The sequence below is a fragment of the Harpegnathos saltator genome, unplaced genomic scaffold, assembly GCF_003227715.2.
Source record: "Harpegnathos saltator strain DR-91 unplaced genomic scaffold, Hsal_v8.6 scaffold213, whole genome shotgun sequence".
In the NCBI taxonomy this organism is placed as follows: Eukaryota; Metazoa; Arthropoda; class Insecta; order Hymenoptera; family Formicidae; genus Harpegnathos; species Harpegnathos saltator.
The window spans coordinates 558,043-576,621 of record NW_020229999.1 but is presented as its reverse complement, the minus strand read 5'-3'; the positions used below and the strand labels follow the sequence as shown (position 1 = coordinate 576,621).

At 50.7% G+C, this 18,579-nt stretch overlaps 1 protein-coding gene across 3 annotated transcripts in view; it reads right to left on the bottom strand.

The window, feature by feature from the left end:
- Window positions 1–18,579, bottom strand: part of LOC105189890 (Peroxidasin) — a 46,535-nt gene that overhangs the window by 10,441 nt on the left and 17,515 nt on the right. For all 3 annotated transcript variants that reach the window (XM_011152281.3, XM_025298274.1, XM_011152279.2), the window contains exons 2-4: window positions 7,912–7,997; window positions 4,805–4,883; window positions 1,140–1,312 (exon numbers count right to left, since the gene is read on the bottom strand). In XM_011152281.3, the coding sequence (XP_011150583.1) occupies window positions 1,140–1,312; window positions 4,805–4,883; window positions 7,912–7,936 (277 nt within the window). In that variant the 5' untranslated portion in view covers window positions 7,937–7,997. The remainder of the gene's footprint in view (window positions 1–1,139; window positions 1,313–4,804; window positions 4,884–7,911; window positions 7,998–18,579) is intronic.

Genomic DNA, 18,579 nt, shown 5'->3' with positions numbered 1-18,579 from the left:
CTATTATTTTATAGCGTGCGCGCTCGCCGATGTCGCAATCGATGTGCACGTAGAGCGCGCGACGAGCAGACTCTCTATTTCATTTGAACGGGCCTCCTCGTGCTCGCGCGTGCCTTGTCGCATGCTAATCCTCCTTTTCTAAAGCCAAGGCTTCTCCGTCGGTCGAGCGTGCCGGCAGCGGCTCGTAGAAATGGATCTAGGCTCGCCCCGTGGCGTTTAAGCTAGCACGCGCGTTCCAATTTTCACTTTCCATTCGCGCGAATGCGATGCGATATGACACGACGCGATGCGATGCGGCGTGACGTCGTCGTCGTCGTCGTCGTCGTCGTCGTCGTCGGTGGCCGCGGTGATGCGCGCTCGTCGATTCCGGTAAACGTTAATTAATTGCGGTCGCGTGTCTCTCGAAAGCAGCTCCACGGCGGAAGAACTTGAAGGCTTTTTATTATCCGTATATTCCTCTCGGGCGGCCCGCGAGGAACTCGTCTTTTTCCCCTTCGGGAACGTTCCAACGGCGTTCCAACGTTCACTTTCTGCTCTCGACTCGATAGCTGTGCGATACAGACCGGAGATGAACGCTGTGATAATGTGGCTTATTTCCACGAATGTCAACGTTAATCGAGATTTAATTTATTCTCTCGGTTTCCTTTCTCTCTCTTTCTCTCTTTCTCTCTCTCTCTCTCTCTCTCTCTCTCTCTCCTCCCCTCGCTTCGCGGCAAGTCAATTATTACGCACTCGGTGAGCACATCGGCCGAATTCAGACGCGAGTTAATTGTCCACGTCCGTGCATTCCGTCAAACTTTGCAATTTTCAGTATACCAAACATGCCTTCAGATGTCAGTTATAGTAGGGGTAGGGGTAGGGGTAGGAACAGGTCGCGTGCAAAAGATGGAGATACATTCTTAAAGTAGAAACTTCAAGCGTCATTTTGAAAATAAAAAAAGATCATTAGTCTACAATAATTTTCCGCGAAGTAATCGCCAGTCAAAGTTGGCGAATTTTCGGCAATAAAAATCTATCTATGCCATAATTCTTTCGAGCGGTGTATTTCGCGCGCGACTTTTCGTCTCTCGCTCGTTACGACGAACCACTGCGACAGAATGGAAGAACGCTCCCTGACAAGCCGAACGATGCTTTCTTACCGTCCGAATACGCCGGAGGCAGCAACTTGAGGAACGGCGAGCCCCTGGCACCCCAGGCAGGATGTCTCACGTTATTGCAGACACCGGAAGGCGTCCTGTATTTGCTCGGTGGACAAGGCCTCTCCGATCGCACCCTGCATGGTGCGTTCGCCGACTGTATCCTGTTTGCCGGTCTGAAAAGAGAAGAAGGAATTCGCTCAAACGATCGTCGCCCGGAGCTAGTCGGTGGCGGTGGGAAAAGCGTTTATTTCCGTCTTAAGACAGGCTCCCTAAGGACACTCGAGAAAAGTCTAGAAATGTCTAGAACGCGTAGTTGCGCACGCGAGTGAAATTACACATTTTTCTTCTCCTCCTCTCCGCGACAAACCTGCAGCCGAGGTGTGAAAAAGAAAAAGGAAAAAAAAGAAAAAAGAATAGACAAAGGGGCGAGATATCTAACGAGATATCTTCGGGTGCAGATAAGCTAACAATGTTAGCAATATTCCAGCGATTCTCCGTGGCAGGTCCGCAGCCATCGCTGCATCCGCATCAAGCTCATGCTCCTGCTGACCTAATTTGACAGGCGACTGGCGGCAGAAACCGCACGAGCAGCGTCTGCAGTAAGATCCATTTAAACGGCAACCGGAACGGCGCGGATCGACCCCTTCCGCCGTCATGCTTCACCGACAGATCCTCTTGTTCGCGTCTGTAGCGGGCTGCCGAGGTGAAATTAACAACAAAGACTCCGCAGCAGCAAGGGGGGATCCACTGGCGCAGGACTGCTGCGACGTCCGAAGCGATCGCGCGATCGCGGGAAAGCCGAGCGATGCCGAGAGAGGCGCGGCTGCGGCAAAAGCGTCCGCCAGACCAGAAGCGCGTCGCCCCGAGCGAGCGCGAGCGCGAGCGTCCTTCCTGCTCCATTTCCCCCTTTTTCTCGCGCGGTCGGCACCTCGACGCGCGCGCTTTTACTTTCATGGCCGAGGAAAGGAGTCGCGCCGCGACGGTGGCCGGCTGGCCGAGCCGCGAGCGGCTCGGGGCCAGCCGGCCACCGTCGGCATTTCAGTCACGAGGAAGGTTTCTCGCGCACTACCATTGCCGGCGGTATTCCCTTTCCTCGACCTCGAGAAGGCTGCCGGTCACGGTAGCGCAGCGCGATGTGTATGCCCTACCGTGGCCGTGATCGCACAGCCGGCCGCGGCGCGATAATGTCGCGGACTCGCGCTCGCGCTCGCACGGCGCGTGGAACGCGTGCGGCCGCGACGGTCCGGTCTCGCCGAGAGCCGGTCGATAAGCGGGAAAACCAGTCCGCCCGGGAAAAGCCCGCGTCTCTCCGACGGTCGTTGTCGCTTCTCCACTTGGATGCTCGGAAGTCGCGAAAAGCGGGCGAAAAGCGGGCGAAAAGCGGGCGAAAAGCACGCCACGGTTGGATTTTACCTTCCGTCTTTCTTACTTTCCTTCCTTTTTCTTCTTCCTTTTTCCAACCAGCCGCACCCGCGCGACGCGGACGATCCGCGTTCTCGTTTTACAGCGTTGTGCACGTATAGCACGTATAGTCGCGCGTTACGCAAAATATACGCAAACGTGAAATAGTTGCGCGTCGTTAAAATGCTATGCAGCGGCCTATTGTTCCGCCCTCACCCCCCCCCTCCCTCCCATCCCGACGACGCGGCCAGGCGTGCACGCTCTCGTGAGAGCGTGCTCTTCGAAAATCGCATTCACCTGGTTGGCTTTTTGTAATGTGAAGTGGCGATCGCCGTTCATTTCCGCAAGATTCAACGGCTTTGTTCTTGCTGCCGCCAGCGGCGCGTGACCGCCGCTGCAGCAAGCGCGGCTATAAATCGCGCGAGTATCATCGCGGAATCGGCTTCCTTCCTGCAGGAAACGCAGCATCGACGAGCGTTCTTGCGGAAAGACTCGGCCGGTCCTCCTCCGGTCCTCCGGCCGATCGCGACAGAGACTCGCGCGCGTGTTATTCTTTTATTTCTTACCGGTATTCCCCGTTATGCATGCCGCCTCCACCGTTATTCCACGAGGGAGCCGCTACGATCGCGTACACAATATCGCGCTGCATTACAAATTATAATTTCGCAAGACGCGTCGCGGCGGCGGCGTCCGATATTTCCAATATTTCACCGTCGCGCGATCCAGCGGGCTGCATTCTCGCGCCGTTCGCGTTCGTTTACGACGATTTCATGCTAATCGTATTCTCAATAAATGCATAATCGTAATGTAATATGCAAACCACCGGCGGCGCCGCGCCGGCCGTCTGGCCAATTTCCGCGAATATCATCGGCGGACGCGTGCACGCGTGTCATCGGACGGTGATTTATCGATCGAGACTCCTGTCGAGCATTTTTGTCCAGGTGTATCTTTAGAAGTTGTGTCTCAAGTCGTCACTCAGCAAACCCTTGAGTGCGCCGCCCTAAAGGAGCTCTCTCTCTCTCTCTCTCTCTCTCTCTCTCTCTCTCTCTCTCTGTCGCCATCTCTCTCTGCTTTTCTCTCTCGTCGGCAACGAAGCAGAGAGAGAGAGAGAGAGAGAGAGAGAGAGAGAGAGAGAGAGAGAGAGAGAGAGAGAGAGAGAGAGAGCACGTTTCTCTCCCTCGTGAGAATCAACATCTCGGCGACTCTTCTTCGCGACGATTCTTCGTTTGACGCGACACATCGAACGATCACACACGCTCGTTGTGTCATCGCACTTGCACCGCCGCGTGTAAACCGAAAAATATCTCGCATAAATTCGAGGAGATGCGTCCGCACTCACCTGGCACCTCTCTCTCTCTCTCTCTCTCTCTCGTTACGGCGAACGTTACGCGTTCGCACACACTTGCGTAATGCCGCGCGATGCAAAATAGTCTGCCACCTCCCGTCTGCGATTATCTCAATATTTTACTTCGTAAGAGCATAAAGAAGAGGACGCTAATTAATCATTGTGTACCGTGTACACATTACAATAATAAGTCCAGATGTTCGACGCGCGCGCCGACTTTATAGGCTACCGTTAACACGCCGTCCCGACACGCTCGAAAATCTCGGAAATACCGCGCGAAGCGATTTATCATATTATTTATAAGCAATTTGTTATAACAGTACAAACATTCCTTCCGCTGAGATCTTTCTTGGCCGGCCCATTGGCGCGCGATCGACAGATCGGCACGACGCTGTAATCCGTAGACAGAGAGAGAGAGAGAGAGAGAGAGAGATTAAAAATGCTTCCCCCCCTCCCTTTTCTCTCTCCTCTTTCACGTCAGGAAATCAATTTCTCATTAATTACCGCGCGGCGGGGAGATCCGTCTGTCCTTGACGCCCACAATGGATTTTTTTCTCTCTCGATCGGCCAACTCGCGAACCGGCTTCATTATACATTCGGCGGAGCGCGCGCGACCTTCGGCATTTCTACTATCGCGAATTTTATTAAGACGACCGGATTATATAAAGGAGGCGACTTTACTCTTCTGCGAAATTGCACCAGCGACCCGCCGCGTCGGGAGAATAACGATCCGCGTTGTCGACATCGTGCGACATGATGACTGGAAAGTGTGCGCGTGTCAGCGACGCCGGGGATATTAGGACGCATTTCTCGAAGATTCATGTCCGAAATTCCACCTGAACGGCACGAATTCTCTCAACAGGAAGTATCTTAAAATGGAGAGACAGAGAGAGAGAGAGAGAGAGAGAGAGAGACTTACGATTGGTAGACGAATCTCTCCGCCTCGATGGCCGAGCGTGCTCTCGCTTGCAAATCATCATCCACCCCGTAGACGTATTCTGCAACAGAAACATGCGGTCGATTGAACATTCGGGTTTCCGAACTTACACTCAATGTCGAGATCAGACTTGGAGCATTATTACATTACAATGAAAAGAAATTTGTCAAGTTGAAATTTGAAATTTTTGCATAGAATTAAATTCACTATAGATAAGTAATATTAGGCAAAAATAATTGCGATTTTTATTATTTCGAAGTTTGACGCCGATTTTTCTAATTACCGCTACCTTTTCCAGAATTCTATCTCGCAGGAGTAAACAAACTTGTTTCCCGTTGGGAGAAACGGATGCAGGCCAGTGGTCTCTATTTCAATTAATAAATGTAATTTTTAGCTGATAAATGCGTCTCTATACTTGATACGTAAGAACCGCAATTGTTAGAAGAATCGACGCCAAACTTAAAATAATAAAAATCGCAATGATTTTTGCACCAATCTGATACTTTTTATCTATAGCGAATTTAATTCTACGCAAAAGTTTCAAATTTCAACGTAATATGAGAAAAATTTTATTTTTCAAGTGCGACAAAATTGGTTGAAATCAAAGTAGTTCTCTTAAATCATTTGATTATTACTTGTTCCAAAACTTTGCAACTTTCATCAATTATACTGCTTCTTCAGGAGGTAATTACCGTCGCTTCGAACTTGAAGTCGCCGGCGCGATCGCTCGAACGAGACGAGGAGACACGTGAATGAGAAGTACGAGGCGAGTAGTAAGCAACGAGATCGCGCTAATCAGGAGCGGAATTTCCTCCGGTCCGATTGTTCATGTAATTTTACAGCGTCGTCACGATCGTAACATCCCGCAAGACCATCCTACGAGCACCGGCTCGTGTGGGAGCGGTCTCACGATTGTCTCGCGTTTCCTTCAAATTTGTAACACCGCCGGCGGTCCGTCTGCTCCGTTGTACATTACACAATTTACCGTTTCGACAATCCGACTCTTGAATGAGCGATAAAGCCGTAAGCCGGCGTAATTCGAAAGAAACATCGCGAATTGCTCAATCCTGATTTCTCGGCGAAGCTCGGGGACCCTCGGGGACTACCTTATCTTTGTCTCTGAATTAGCTTTTATTTTTTCCCCGTCCATTCTCTCTCTAATTTACCACTTTGAGACCCTTAATCCTCCTTTAATCTGTTTCTCTTTCTTTCTCGATAAAACGCGCATTGCGTCATGAATCGGCGAGGATTACGGTACGAACTTCGGCTCTTTGGTAAGTACTAATTACGCGATTCAAGTGTACCAATTTGACAGATACATCCTGGAAAGTGCTGAATAGTCTCGGAGAATCGCAAGCTTAGTCAGCATTCGCGCGCGCGTACGTGCGTATTTTCTCGCAAGTGACTCAACATTCGTGTCCAAAGGTGACGCCGCCAGGGTTGGCCAATTATTTATGTAAATATTGTATGCTAATCAACGGTTATATACTCACGATTTGCTTCGTGTATTTTTCGCTCTTTTTCTCACTCCGGAATTACACACGAATATTTTTACATCCGCGCAAAGTACATCGTTGCTTTCGTTTCAAATATTTACTTGAGATTTATTTGACATTTATTTTATATTTAATATTTAAGCCTTGATACATTCTACAGGTATCTCGAGCATCGTACGCTAAATTCTGCGTCGTCAAAAAGACACGTCTTAAGATAAATGTCCCAGTAACCGAACGTTTGAACATAGATCGTCACGAAAAATATCAATATACGTATAATATTAAGAACAGTTTTGATATAAATATTCGCATTTATTCGAAAACTTAAGGTTCTCTTAAGTAGAGAAAAATGATTTAAACCAATGTCTTTATATCTATTATTAATGAAATATTTATGCGTAAGTAATGAAGCGCATTAATGTACGTAGCAGTGACCGGACAGTTGAAATAAGTTGTAGTCCAATGTACGGATATAATTTGTCCCATCTGACCGCAATTAGAAAATTAATATGCGCCAACGGAAAATAATATGAATACAGATGCCATCTCTTAATGAATTTATTAACGATTGACCATTATTTTGCTAAACCATAGGGGTGCATATTTATTTAATTAATTTTTATTTTAATACAAAAATATCAAATTGGGTATATTTTCTTCCAACTAATCGTCAAGTATTAGAGCTCTTTTTACAATAATTATTACTTTCGTTCATTATTGTTAAAATAAATAGTAAATATTTCTTTTCAAAGTGGCCGGATACTGGGAGGTGTGTTCGGCCATTGGGACGTTTACCTTAAAGCGTAGAAAGAAATGATTGCGTAAAAAGAGACTCGAGCGCTTCCCGCTGAAAATTTGACAGACACTTGCCAGTCAATTTCTCAAATGTAAATACAAAAAACGTATCGTTCACAGCAGCAACATTGTCCCCCCTTCTTACGACCGGAAATTCCGAGATTGAAGCAAACCGGTGAGAATTCAATCGCTTATAACGTCGTGCCCGCCTGCGGTGACAGGCGTTCGTCGGATTTTATTAATCGGTCTCGTTGCGCACGACGGATATATCCGTTCGATAGAGAGAGAGAGAGAGAGAGAGAGAGAGAAAGAGATTGCGCATGCAGCGCGGTAGATCGGCACGTTCACCATAATTAACCCTTCGCAAGATCCAACTCATTATCGACCGCATAGAGCATTCGCGCGGTGTCGCAAGAGACGTCCGGCTGAATTTTCTCGACGAGCGGAGCGGCGCGCGCTAAATCAAACAATCGGACGAGGTAAACGCGTCGCGCGGCGCGACGTCCCGTTAACAATGTCGAACTGCTCGCGAAGACATTACGAAAGGATTGCGCGAGTTCGCGGTGAAATATCGCGGCCGCAACAGACATTAGCGTCTCCGTGCTAAAAGTTGCGCACCGACCGATTGAGTGCAACGCGACAGCGTCCTCCTGCTGTCTTATCTTTTATGCGTTCATCTTGTATAATCAGAAAGAATCCTTCTTCCGTATATACGAATAATGGCGCTGTGATTGCGATTATCGTTTGTCTCTTTTTTACAACGCGACGACGTGTTCTCCGGCACTGAAATGCACTTACCGGAAATGTCGAATTGGCTGACCATCGGCGACAACGCTGACACCACGATGAACAGTGCGCATAGCAGTACCAGGCTGCTTCTGAAACTGCAAGATGAAGATCGCGGATGAGCTTCTGGAAAGCTTGATTTCATTGTTCGATCGCGACACTCGCGGCGAGACCTCGCGCACGTCAGCCTGCAGACGTCGATATGAGAGACAGAGAGGCGAGAAATAATAAAAGGAAAAAAAAAAGGCGGGATTACCGTAGCACGAGGCGTAACATAATTTTCTAAGATAATTATCTGTTTCTCGGCGCGTGACGCGTCGCGAGTGATGCAACGCTAACAAGTGCATATCGCAATTAATTCGCAATTAATTCGCCGGTGCACGTGAGGCGCAGCGGGTCCGCTCGTGCGAATAATGCGTTGTCTGAAGTTTGTCGAAACGATGTTATCCCGTTCACGCGCGTCCTGTCGATCGCGGCGTGCTTTCTGCTCGTTTGGCCGTCATGTTAATTAAACGCGCGTCCAAATTGCTTTTACGAGTACTTTCACGGCGCGTGTATAACCTCATTGTGTTTTCAACACGGCCATTACCATTTCCTCTCCGGCGGCGAGTGCCGGAAGGAATTTTTCCCGCGTTATGTTATTACTTCAGCTCGTGGAAAAGCGTCGGTTGAGCGACGATACGAGCCAGGAAAAAGGCGAGTATCGCGCGATGTATCCTCGAAAATGTCGGCGCACGACCACGTCGGGACTTCCAGGTATAACCGTATGTACTTTCTCTGTACGTATGAGAGAGAGAGAGAGAGAGAGAGAGAGAGAGAGAGAGAGAGAGAGAGAAAGATCAAGAGCAAGCGAGTGGGTTCACCGCGTTCTCCAACACGGGAATTCTCGCTCGCTTTGACCGGTGTTTATTCCGATCTCGATACTCTCGATCTTACGCGCCGAGCCGTTGATCTTCGTGCGCCTTTACTTTCGCGCAAACGATTGTTCCGCGGGGAATTAAAATCAAAGAGGCGATGCAAGCACAACGCGCGCGCACACACACATACAACAATGCCCGGGATTACATGCGACGACACGAAACATGGCGTGATCCGAGCGAACGTTTGATGAAATTAACCTGCGAGAAAGCGGCTCTTCGATCTCTCGCAGACAGTCCGAGAGTCTGTCTCGCCGATCGAACCGTCGACGGGACCAACGACCGGCGGAATATCCAGCCGAGGTATCAAGATGCAAAAGCAAGGACACGTGGGAAATGAAATTCCCAGCTGGACACTGTCGGCTGAACGCAAACATGACGAAAACGTAGCGGGGAAAATATCGCGCTCGTGCGCCGCGCGATTGAGAACCCCTGCCGCGGCTCGCCGCCGCTTTCAACAATAACACGTAGGTGGACGGACCTACGTGTGTTCGCCGGTGGGCACCTGCGGGCGAATCGAAATCAGACGGCAGGCTAGGCGCGTCCAGGAACCTCGTTCCCCGAGCGCCAGGGTAAGACCTTTCACGCTTCCTCCTTTCTGCGGCTCCTTCCGAGCTCGACGAGCGGCGACGAGAGACGGCAGTGAGAGTAGCCGCTTCGTGTACGTCACGTACTAGCTGCGTCGCGGCGGCCTATCACGGGGTTCACCCCGGGTCTACCTGGCCGTGAAACGCCGGTATTTCGGTTGCAAGCGGAGCCGCCGCGCGTCTTCGCGAAGGGACTCTCTCTTTCTCTTCATCTCTTTCTCGGTCCCGCCGTTAGAAACGAAAGTACATATTAGTTTTTACACGTTTGTCGGCGAGTCGGAACGAAGGCGAGTCCGAGCGAAACAGCAGGTGTTTCTCGTACCTGGAAGTTCCCGGGGTTTTTAGCCGCTCCTACGATCGCCAAGTGGAATGTCCGCTCGACCATTTGACGATCGCATTAATCAAGGCGTTTCGTAATGCAGGACGAACGTTCGCTCTTCCAAGTCAATTCCAGCGCTCTCGCAACTTTGCGGTTTTTCAATCCGCGAGTTTCGGCTGGCGGCGAGCTCGTTGACGGAGAGTGCTCTCCCTTCGCGCGGCCGGAGACCAAATCCAAATATGAGCACAGCAATTCACGCACACGAGCGCGAATCGCGCGGCTCACCGCGACAGCAATGAAGACCCGCGCGCGCGCGTCTTCTTTCGCAAAGCCCGAGTTTATTGCGCCGCCCGTCTCAAGTAAGGATCCGCGGCGCTGCAGCGCTGCTGCTGCGGCACCGCCGACACACACCTTTTCCATTTCCGAAGTCGGCGATCACGTTGATAGACATTATCAGCCACGAGATAAAAATCCATTCGTCCGACCTGACCCGTCTCTGCTTTCCTGAGTGCTTGCAATCGCAGAGCCGCGCTCGCTCGTCGGCGCGCGCACACACATCGACGATAATTCAGTGTCAGTAGGTCAACGGAAACTGGAGAAATCTTTCTCGAGGACCCGATACATACGCACGCACGTGCGTCCTCGGGATCTCGCGTCTCGCGCCTCGGGCGGCGCGTCTCCGAAAAGTATCGTCACTCCGAACAGGAACACCTGCGAGCTCGGGGTCGAGCGACGAGGAAAGCTCTCCCGGCGGCGCGGGAAAATCGTTCTAGAAACTAGTTACCTTTTCCTCGCAACTCGAACACCAGCTACGATGTAAGAGATAACCGAGCCCGCGGCGCGTAATGATGTAATTTTCACCGAGCAGCCAGACGAACATGAAACGCTACAATTTCGCCCGAATAATCCGACAAGCTCATGTCGCGTATCTGACTTAGCGAAATTATAATACAGTCCTGTCGCGATAATCTCGCTAAGGATATATCAAACATTATTATGCAAAACAGCGCGAAACAGAGAGAGGGACTCGTGTGTGTGTGTGTGTGTGCGCGCACGCGCGCGAATGTGTACAAGAATTTAATAAATTTTACTCGAGACACTCGAGTTAAAGAAGAGAAAATGCAAAGAGAAATTTCATGTTACCGTTCTCTCGCTCGAACGAGGAAGGAAGTATCGATGCGGATGTATCAGTTACACGAGAGGGGGTCTTCCTTTCCAGCCGGAACAAAAGAATCATTCGCATCGCGAGACGAGGGATCCTCCGCGAGGAGGTGTAATTACGAAAATCGTCGCGGTTCAAGGTTGCCGGGAGCGCGCGCGCGCGCGCGATGGAAACGAAACGGATCGCCATGAATGAATATGAGAGCGGCGAGCGTTAAATTCCTCGAGGCGATAAGTGGCGAATATAACGGCGATGCTCTCGAGGAAGTGGACGCGGGTGAAAGTGCTTATGGGACATTCGCCTGGCGACCGACGCGTTCGCCTCATGAGAGAGAGAAGCCGTTCGCGGCTCGCGCGCACCTTCGCCACGAGGTACGTCCTGTTGCCGTGACACCCGAAGGTCGTCCGTGGACGACCGTCGTAGTGGCGTGACGATTGCAGCATTTCGCTGGAAACTTGCAAAATTCGGCCGGCACGTCGATACGCGCGGACGTCACTCACGGGAATCGCCTCGTGCGGAAACGGGATCGACAAGCAGGGTCAACGGCTAATTCAACGCGTTAATTGGGACTAATTAGCCGAGCTAATTAGACGAGAGAAGAGCGTGCACGCGCTAGATGACGGTGTGATCGCAGGTGCGATCTCACAGTGTCATCTACAACGCGAGTGTTGCATATATTTATCACGCCGTATAATTTAATCTTAATAGCGGGCATCCTATTCTCTCTCTCTCTCTCTCTCTCTCTCTCTCTCTCTTCCCCAGAGATAACGAAAGAAATTGTCTCGTTAAAACGTATCATTATTATTATTCTTATTATTAATTATTGTTATTAATTATTAATTATTATTGTATATAATTATTATTATTTATTATTATTATTATTACTTATTGATCTCGTCGCGTTATTATCGCGGCGAGTGGAGAGGAAACTCGGATCGCGCAACAAGCAAATGCGAATCGCCAATTCGGGAAACCGCTTTTCAAGATTTTCCTATATTTCTCGACGATTCACCATGGAGAAGATATCCCCCCCCCTCCCTCTCTCTCTCTCTCTCGTTATACGCGTTTCGACACCCCGACGGAAATTTCATCGCGCTGACGCGCGTCTCGATCACGATTCCGTGCCGTACGTGATCCGCGGATTGAAGACATCGCCCGCGGAGAACATTCCTGGACGCTCCGGACAAATTCTTTCGTCTTGCAACATCACGAGCTGCCGTAATCCGTCGGACGATAACGTCATCCGCCTGTACCTGCTCGCGGGCTCCTGCGCGTCCTACTACTCGACCGATCGGATGGACGTTTACGTTGACGGGAAAAAGCTCTGCAAAAGTCAGGTACGCTTATCGGTACGCTCCGATGGCGGCCAAATGACATGCCAAGTGACATGACAAATTGATCTCCGCGAGTAAAACGAGTGTCACGAGATGGAAGGGAGACACTGCTAATTAAACACGATACCGTATGCGACGTCCGGAAGCTTAATTAGCGAGACGACGAAATGAAAATCGCGAAACGACCGACGGACAAGTGTCGGAGGAGAAGTTTGTAACGGAAAGCAGCTCTCCTTGACTTGCTCGTCGTCGTCGTCGTCGTCGTCGTCTTTGTCGTCGTCATCGTCTCATCGTGACGCTCACGATTACACCTGCCGGTTGAGCCGCGTCGCGACGTGCCCGCGTAACAATGATCTAATGACTTGTCGCCATGGCTACACACGCAAAGCTGCCCGCGGCAGCTTCTTCTTCTTCTTCTTCGATTCCACGCGGCGATTCCTTTGTCGCGCGCGAGTGATCGACGCGCATAAATCCGCTCGCGTTGCGTCGCAAGTCGCAACTCGCGCTGGCAAACTCGTCGCGGAGTCGTCGTAGAGTTCGGACATTGAACAGTTAATTGAACGGCTAATCTGCACGATGGACGCCCGGCGCCTGCGTGTCCGAACTGGGAAGCGCGTCAGAGGAAATTTCTGACCGCGAAGAAAAGAGCGCGAGGTGGTTTGCGCCACCGCGAAGAAGAAGAAGAAGAAGCCGGCCACGCGATGACATTTGCGCCATCGGAGGAGCTCAACTTACGACACCGTAACTCACATATCGATCATAGCCTGATCCGACCTGATCCGCGGGAGCGCCTCGTCGTTCGCGATATCGTTCCACGTATAATCGCGCCAAGACATCTGCATTTTGCGACAAACTCGAGCCCGAAGCGACGCCGTCTCATATCATCATGTTTCTAAAAGCTTGCCGCTATGTTCCGACGCTGCGGCTCTCGGAGCGTCGTTAATAGCCCCGATTGCGCGCGCGATTGGGAAGGGGGGGAGGGCTTCGGATGGGGGTTGGTGTACTCTTCGCGAGCGACGGTTAACTCGATTATCGAGTATGCTTATGAGCGTTTGCAGAAATCTTTAACGCGCATACCTTCGCACGACGCGCAAATCTGTGTCGTTTACCCGATCGAAACGTCGAAGCGCGCCCCAAGGCCGCGAATTTCTAATTCTCGTCTTCGACGAGTGTCGCTTAACCCGATTTGATTCTTGTCGCGACGCAGGAGGACGATTGGTCGTCATTTCGTCCGATTCTATTCACGGGCAACTCGTGAGAGCGTCTCTCACGGTCTCGTGGTGTCTTTCTTGGGTTCATGAGCGCAGTGAACGGGGGAAAAACGTCCATTGAAGGATGATACGACGATTAGCGACGTTATGAAATACTGGCCGCGGTACAATAGGCTAAAGAGCCTTGTTAATGGCCGATTTAATGCTCAGCGTCGCTCAGCGAGGCTCCCTGCGAGAATAGTGACCTATGATTCGCGACGGCGTTCGCGATAAATGCCTCTTAACCCAGATCGTGATAGGTTAGTGCAACGGAAAGGTATCGTTGCCCTTGCACCTGCGAGCACCGACGATACCAATAACGACACGCCAGCTGCACCGTCCTTATCCCTGCAGTTTCGCCTGCGGCGACACGAGCTCGAAGAGCAGGCGAAACTCGGAGACACCGCGACGCGTCTGTCGCGCTAAGTGTATTTTCTTTTCTTAACCGGCTTACGGTTAGACCCGAGTCTGACTCGGGGTAAGATTTATTACTTTCAGGTCCGCCCTTTCTTGAGTCTTTCGCCATTTTGAGTTTTGCAACAACAACCTCAAATGTGAAATCAGCACGTTCGAAAACTATTATAAAACATGAGAGTAAATATTTTCCTTCGCAGAAAAAATTTAACCATTTGTATGATACTAATTTCTGCCAGTAAATAGAACCGCGAGAGGGTTAACAGAGAGAGAGAGAGAGAGAGAGAGAGAGAGAGAGAGAGAGAGAGAGAGAGAGAGAGAGAGAGAGAGAGAGAGAGAGAGAGAGACTCATTGAGAGCGCGGCAACGCAAACAATCGCGTGGGCTGCGTTATCGCATGAGAACGAATCGCGGATCGATTGTTAAGTGGCGGAAAGGCCCGAGGATGATTTATATATGCAGATGCGTGAGGCCTCGCGCGCGCGTACGACGCGCGAAACTCTAAATTCCGCGGAAGAAATGACGAGTCCCGAGGAAGCCCCGGGGAATCCTACGCGAGGGCGAGGAAGAACCTTATCGAGTCGAGAAACGACGTGTCGTACCAGCTCGAACAAGTGGTCTCTCTCATCCCGAATCAAAGCCCCGGGGAAAGAGAGTCTTCCTTTTTTCGAGAGATCGAATCGATTTCTCGGCTTTCATGCTCGTTTACTTCGCACAAGGGGAACGCTTTCCTCGCGTTAACCACCGGCTATCCAGAGTTTTATTATTACAAGCGTCTGGATAAATATTATCAAGTTCTCGCCTCGGCGTGTCGCCGTCGCATAAATAAACAGCCTCGCAAGGAGATCACTGAAGGAGGCGCTATTGAACGCGTGCACGCGTCTGGCGATTTTATCCCCTTCCCCCCGCGCGCTTTTCCATCTCATTTCAATCACAATGCCCGCCACACCACGGCCGATTAATAAGGTGCGTCCGCGACGGAATGCTCGGCTACGATTTTCGACGCTGGAACGGAGCGGATCGAAACGGAACGGAACGAAACGCGGCGGAGGGGTCGCGGGGGGGAACTTTCGAAATTCACACGGCGGACTTTCCATGGCGGACCAGATGGGACGCGATTTAAAGCGCGTGGTCGCGCGACGAGAGGACCAATGATAATAAAACGGCGCTTTACGAGCGATATTCGCGAATGTAGCGCGGCGCGAATGTAGCTACGCCGTGCACTCGCTCGCTCGTGCGCGTCGAGAGCGCTTTGCTTTCTATGAAATAAAGATTCCGTTATCGGTGAAAAGTGAATCTCGTTCCTCCTCCCTCCTTCTCTTCCTCCCGCCCCCACCCCTCCTGCGCGCGCGCTCTCCTCCTCCTCCTCCTTCCCGGCTCTTCTCCGTGTGTTTTAGAAAGTTGCGTCTCGCGGTCGCGAGCGCGCGCGCGCGCGCGCTGTATGTGTGCCCGCGTCTCGTCGATTGATCGAGAACTTCGTAGGTACTCCGGGATTACGTAAACGCAGCTTCTACGGTCGGCGATCGCGTTAGAAGAGCGCGGAAAATCGCGGTGAACGATCTCGCGTCTCTCGGCGCCAGCGGCAATGCGAGCGGAAAAATTCACGGCACGGACGGAGCTCGCAGATTTTTGCCGGCCGAACGGCCGGATTTGTTCCAAAAGTCCGCAACGATGATGGATCGATCGAGCGGCTGACAAATAATAACCGGTCAGCGAGAAGCGCGGACTGCGAGCGGGCTCTCGTGGAATGATAAATCGCATCCGCGCGAGATCACCTGCGGCGCGAAGGAAGAAAGGAGAATGGAAAGAAAAGAAAAGAAAATCGTCCGTTGTTGTTTCGCGCGAGAGGATCGTGAGAAATTAGACGGCAAGAAGCGTTTCAGGGCGCTGCTTCGCTCGGATCCGTTCCTGAGCGCGACGGCGCATGCACGATCGGCCGGCCGGCCGGCCGGCCGATCGATCGATCGATCGATCGAGCGAGATCGATCGTCGTATCCGGCGGTCAAGGCGGCAAAGTTGAGCGGATCGCGCCGCAGGTGAACAATGTCCGTCGCTTTCTGCATATTGCCGCTGTTTCTCTCCCCTTCCTTCCCTCTTTTTCCTCCCTCTCGTCTTATTGCGCGCGGATTTATTCCGCGCACGAAGATATCGGCGAGATTACCGTCGTACCGTGGAGGGAGTAAGGAACTCATCGCCGGTAGCCTCGAGAGAGAGAAAGTGCATGATTCGCGTGACGCTTGTTTGTATAAGAAGAACGCGTAAGAACGACGTCGCGGGCCGCGATTATGCGTCGTCCTGTAGTCTTCGGCGACGAGACGCGGCCTAACGCTGGGAAGTGGTCCTCGCGTGCCGGTTGCAACGGAATCGAAGAGAGGGAGGGAAGGAGAGAAAGAATCCAGCCGGCGCACAATGAGAAGATGCGCGAGGAAAATCGGATGCGGGAGTGAAATTCGCGGATGTAACCGCGGCGGGCAATCCGCGTCGCTTTACGTCGCGAAGTTCGCATTTCGCGACGGAAATGTCGATCGCTGCCCGATATCGCGGACACCGAGTTTTCAATATCGGCAATATCGGCAAAATCGGCAAAAAATCGGCCTGGCGCGGCAAGAAGAGTTAGGTAAGTTTACGTTTTCTACGTTGCCTTCCCGTTCCGCTTGTCCGCGAGAAGAGATACGCACGAGGCTCGCCGCTACACAACGAGGATAACCGCGTCGCCCGGCGGGACAAAACACCGTATAACGCGAGCCGCCCGTTAACGCTGTTCTGCATACTCAGCCCGCTGCTTTTGTCATTTTTCCACTTCGGCCTCATCGTCCGCGTCTCTTCAGCGGGCCGACGTAGCTTGCGCTTAGCGGCGCGATTAAAAAGAGATTCGCCTCTCGCAGACCGCAAGGAATGGAGCTTCGTGGCGAATAGTACTTAATGCTATTTATGCAACAAAGTGTCATTACTAGTTACCACACAAGATTCCGCGTGGAAATAACGGTTATGTTTATAGCCGCAGTCACGATAAGAATAAAGATAATAGCGGCCTCAAGCGCGCGTCCGTAACTTTCTATCTGTAATAACACCGCATCGATCTGCGATCAGCTCAGGAGCCGTTGCGTTTCTCTCTCCCTCCTTCGTCGAGGAGTCCAAATATACACGACGAGCGAACGCGGAAGCGAGGGTAACGAACCCTCTCGTAAAATCGTCCCTCGTCCTCAGGCTGCGACAATATCTCGCCACTCCCGGCCCGTCGCCGCGAGTCCACGTCGCTATTATTTAATCTAAACATCTGTATGCGCCGATCGTTTCGAGAAAGAGAAAGAGGAAAAAGAGAGAGAGAGAGAGAGAGAGAGAGAGAGAGAGAGAGAGAGAAAGAGAGAGAAAGTGGCGACATCAACAGGCTCCCGGCGAGCCGAAAATTAGAATTACCGTATATATTTATTAAGCGCCGTATATTTATTATATTAAGACATAAAATATACAATGAAATTGAATGAGATGAATAATTCTTCGGACAGTCGGGAGAAAGTTCGAGCGAGAGGCGTGGGACGCCACACTCGGTTCTAATCCTGAGACCTTCATCTTAATTGCAAACTGAAAACTAATAGATAGTATTTCCTTTCCTCCCTCTCTCTTTTCCTCTTTCCCGAGGCGCATCGTGCCTTTTCGGCAGCGCGTTCGTTAGCGAAGCGTAAACGCGTCGTTGCCGCGCGATTACACGGTTGAAAGATTTACCACCGTTAAAACTTATCTAGTTTAATTATGCTCAACTTTATGGTTCGCCAAGTGCTACATCACGATACGCAAGTAACAAACGTTAATTATAACGAATTGGTTCGTGACGGGTGGGAGCGCGAGCGCGAGCGAGCGCCTTGCGATTAATATTCATCCCTGAAAAATTGTCGAAGTACGATCTCTCTCTCTCTCTGTCTTTCTCTTTTTCCACTCGCTCCCCGCTCTCTGTCGAATCGTTAGGATCGCGCAAATTGAGAGGTTCAGTCGCATCGACAGGGAGAATTTTGTGTCGCGGTGCGTAAACTTATCCGGAAAGGTAAGTTTCTACGTCCAGTTTTTGCTTATTCGAGATTTTTCTTGCTAGCTCGTCAATTCGCTCGACGCGACACGATTGAAAAATCTCCTCTTTTCCGTAATGTTATCTCATCCCCACTGAAAAAAAAGTGAGCTAATTCCTATCCATTGTTTGCAGTGTTTTATGTTACGTCGTAAAAACTATGAGCGATCGCTTTGTGTTCAAAGTTTAAACCAGCATCGCTCCCCTCTTTCTTCATAATGCGTCCCGCGTAAATTACAAATGCGCATCGGCAAAAAAGAAAAGACGCGTATTGCGCATTGCGCAAGCAAAACATTACTACAATTGTATCTGACGTACACATATAATTATACGGACGCATCGACTACCGTGATTAGTCTAATGTAGGTCATCTCACTCTGTAACTGCCTCCGTAATTGCTAGAAATATATAAGTAAAGTTAATCTTTGCTTGATCTAAGGATAATTAGAACTTCCACGAGAGGTATCGCGTACTTGAAAATCAATATGGGACGTCGACCCGCTCGAACATAAGCAGAAACCTTTTGCATACTTTAATTCTCTTTAAGTGCAGTCTTAGATTTCAATCAGATTTTAATCCGCCGAGTTCCCGAGATATAATACGTGATGCAAGTTTAAAAAAGTTTTTTTCTTATTAAG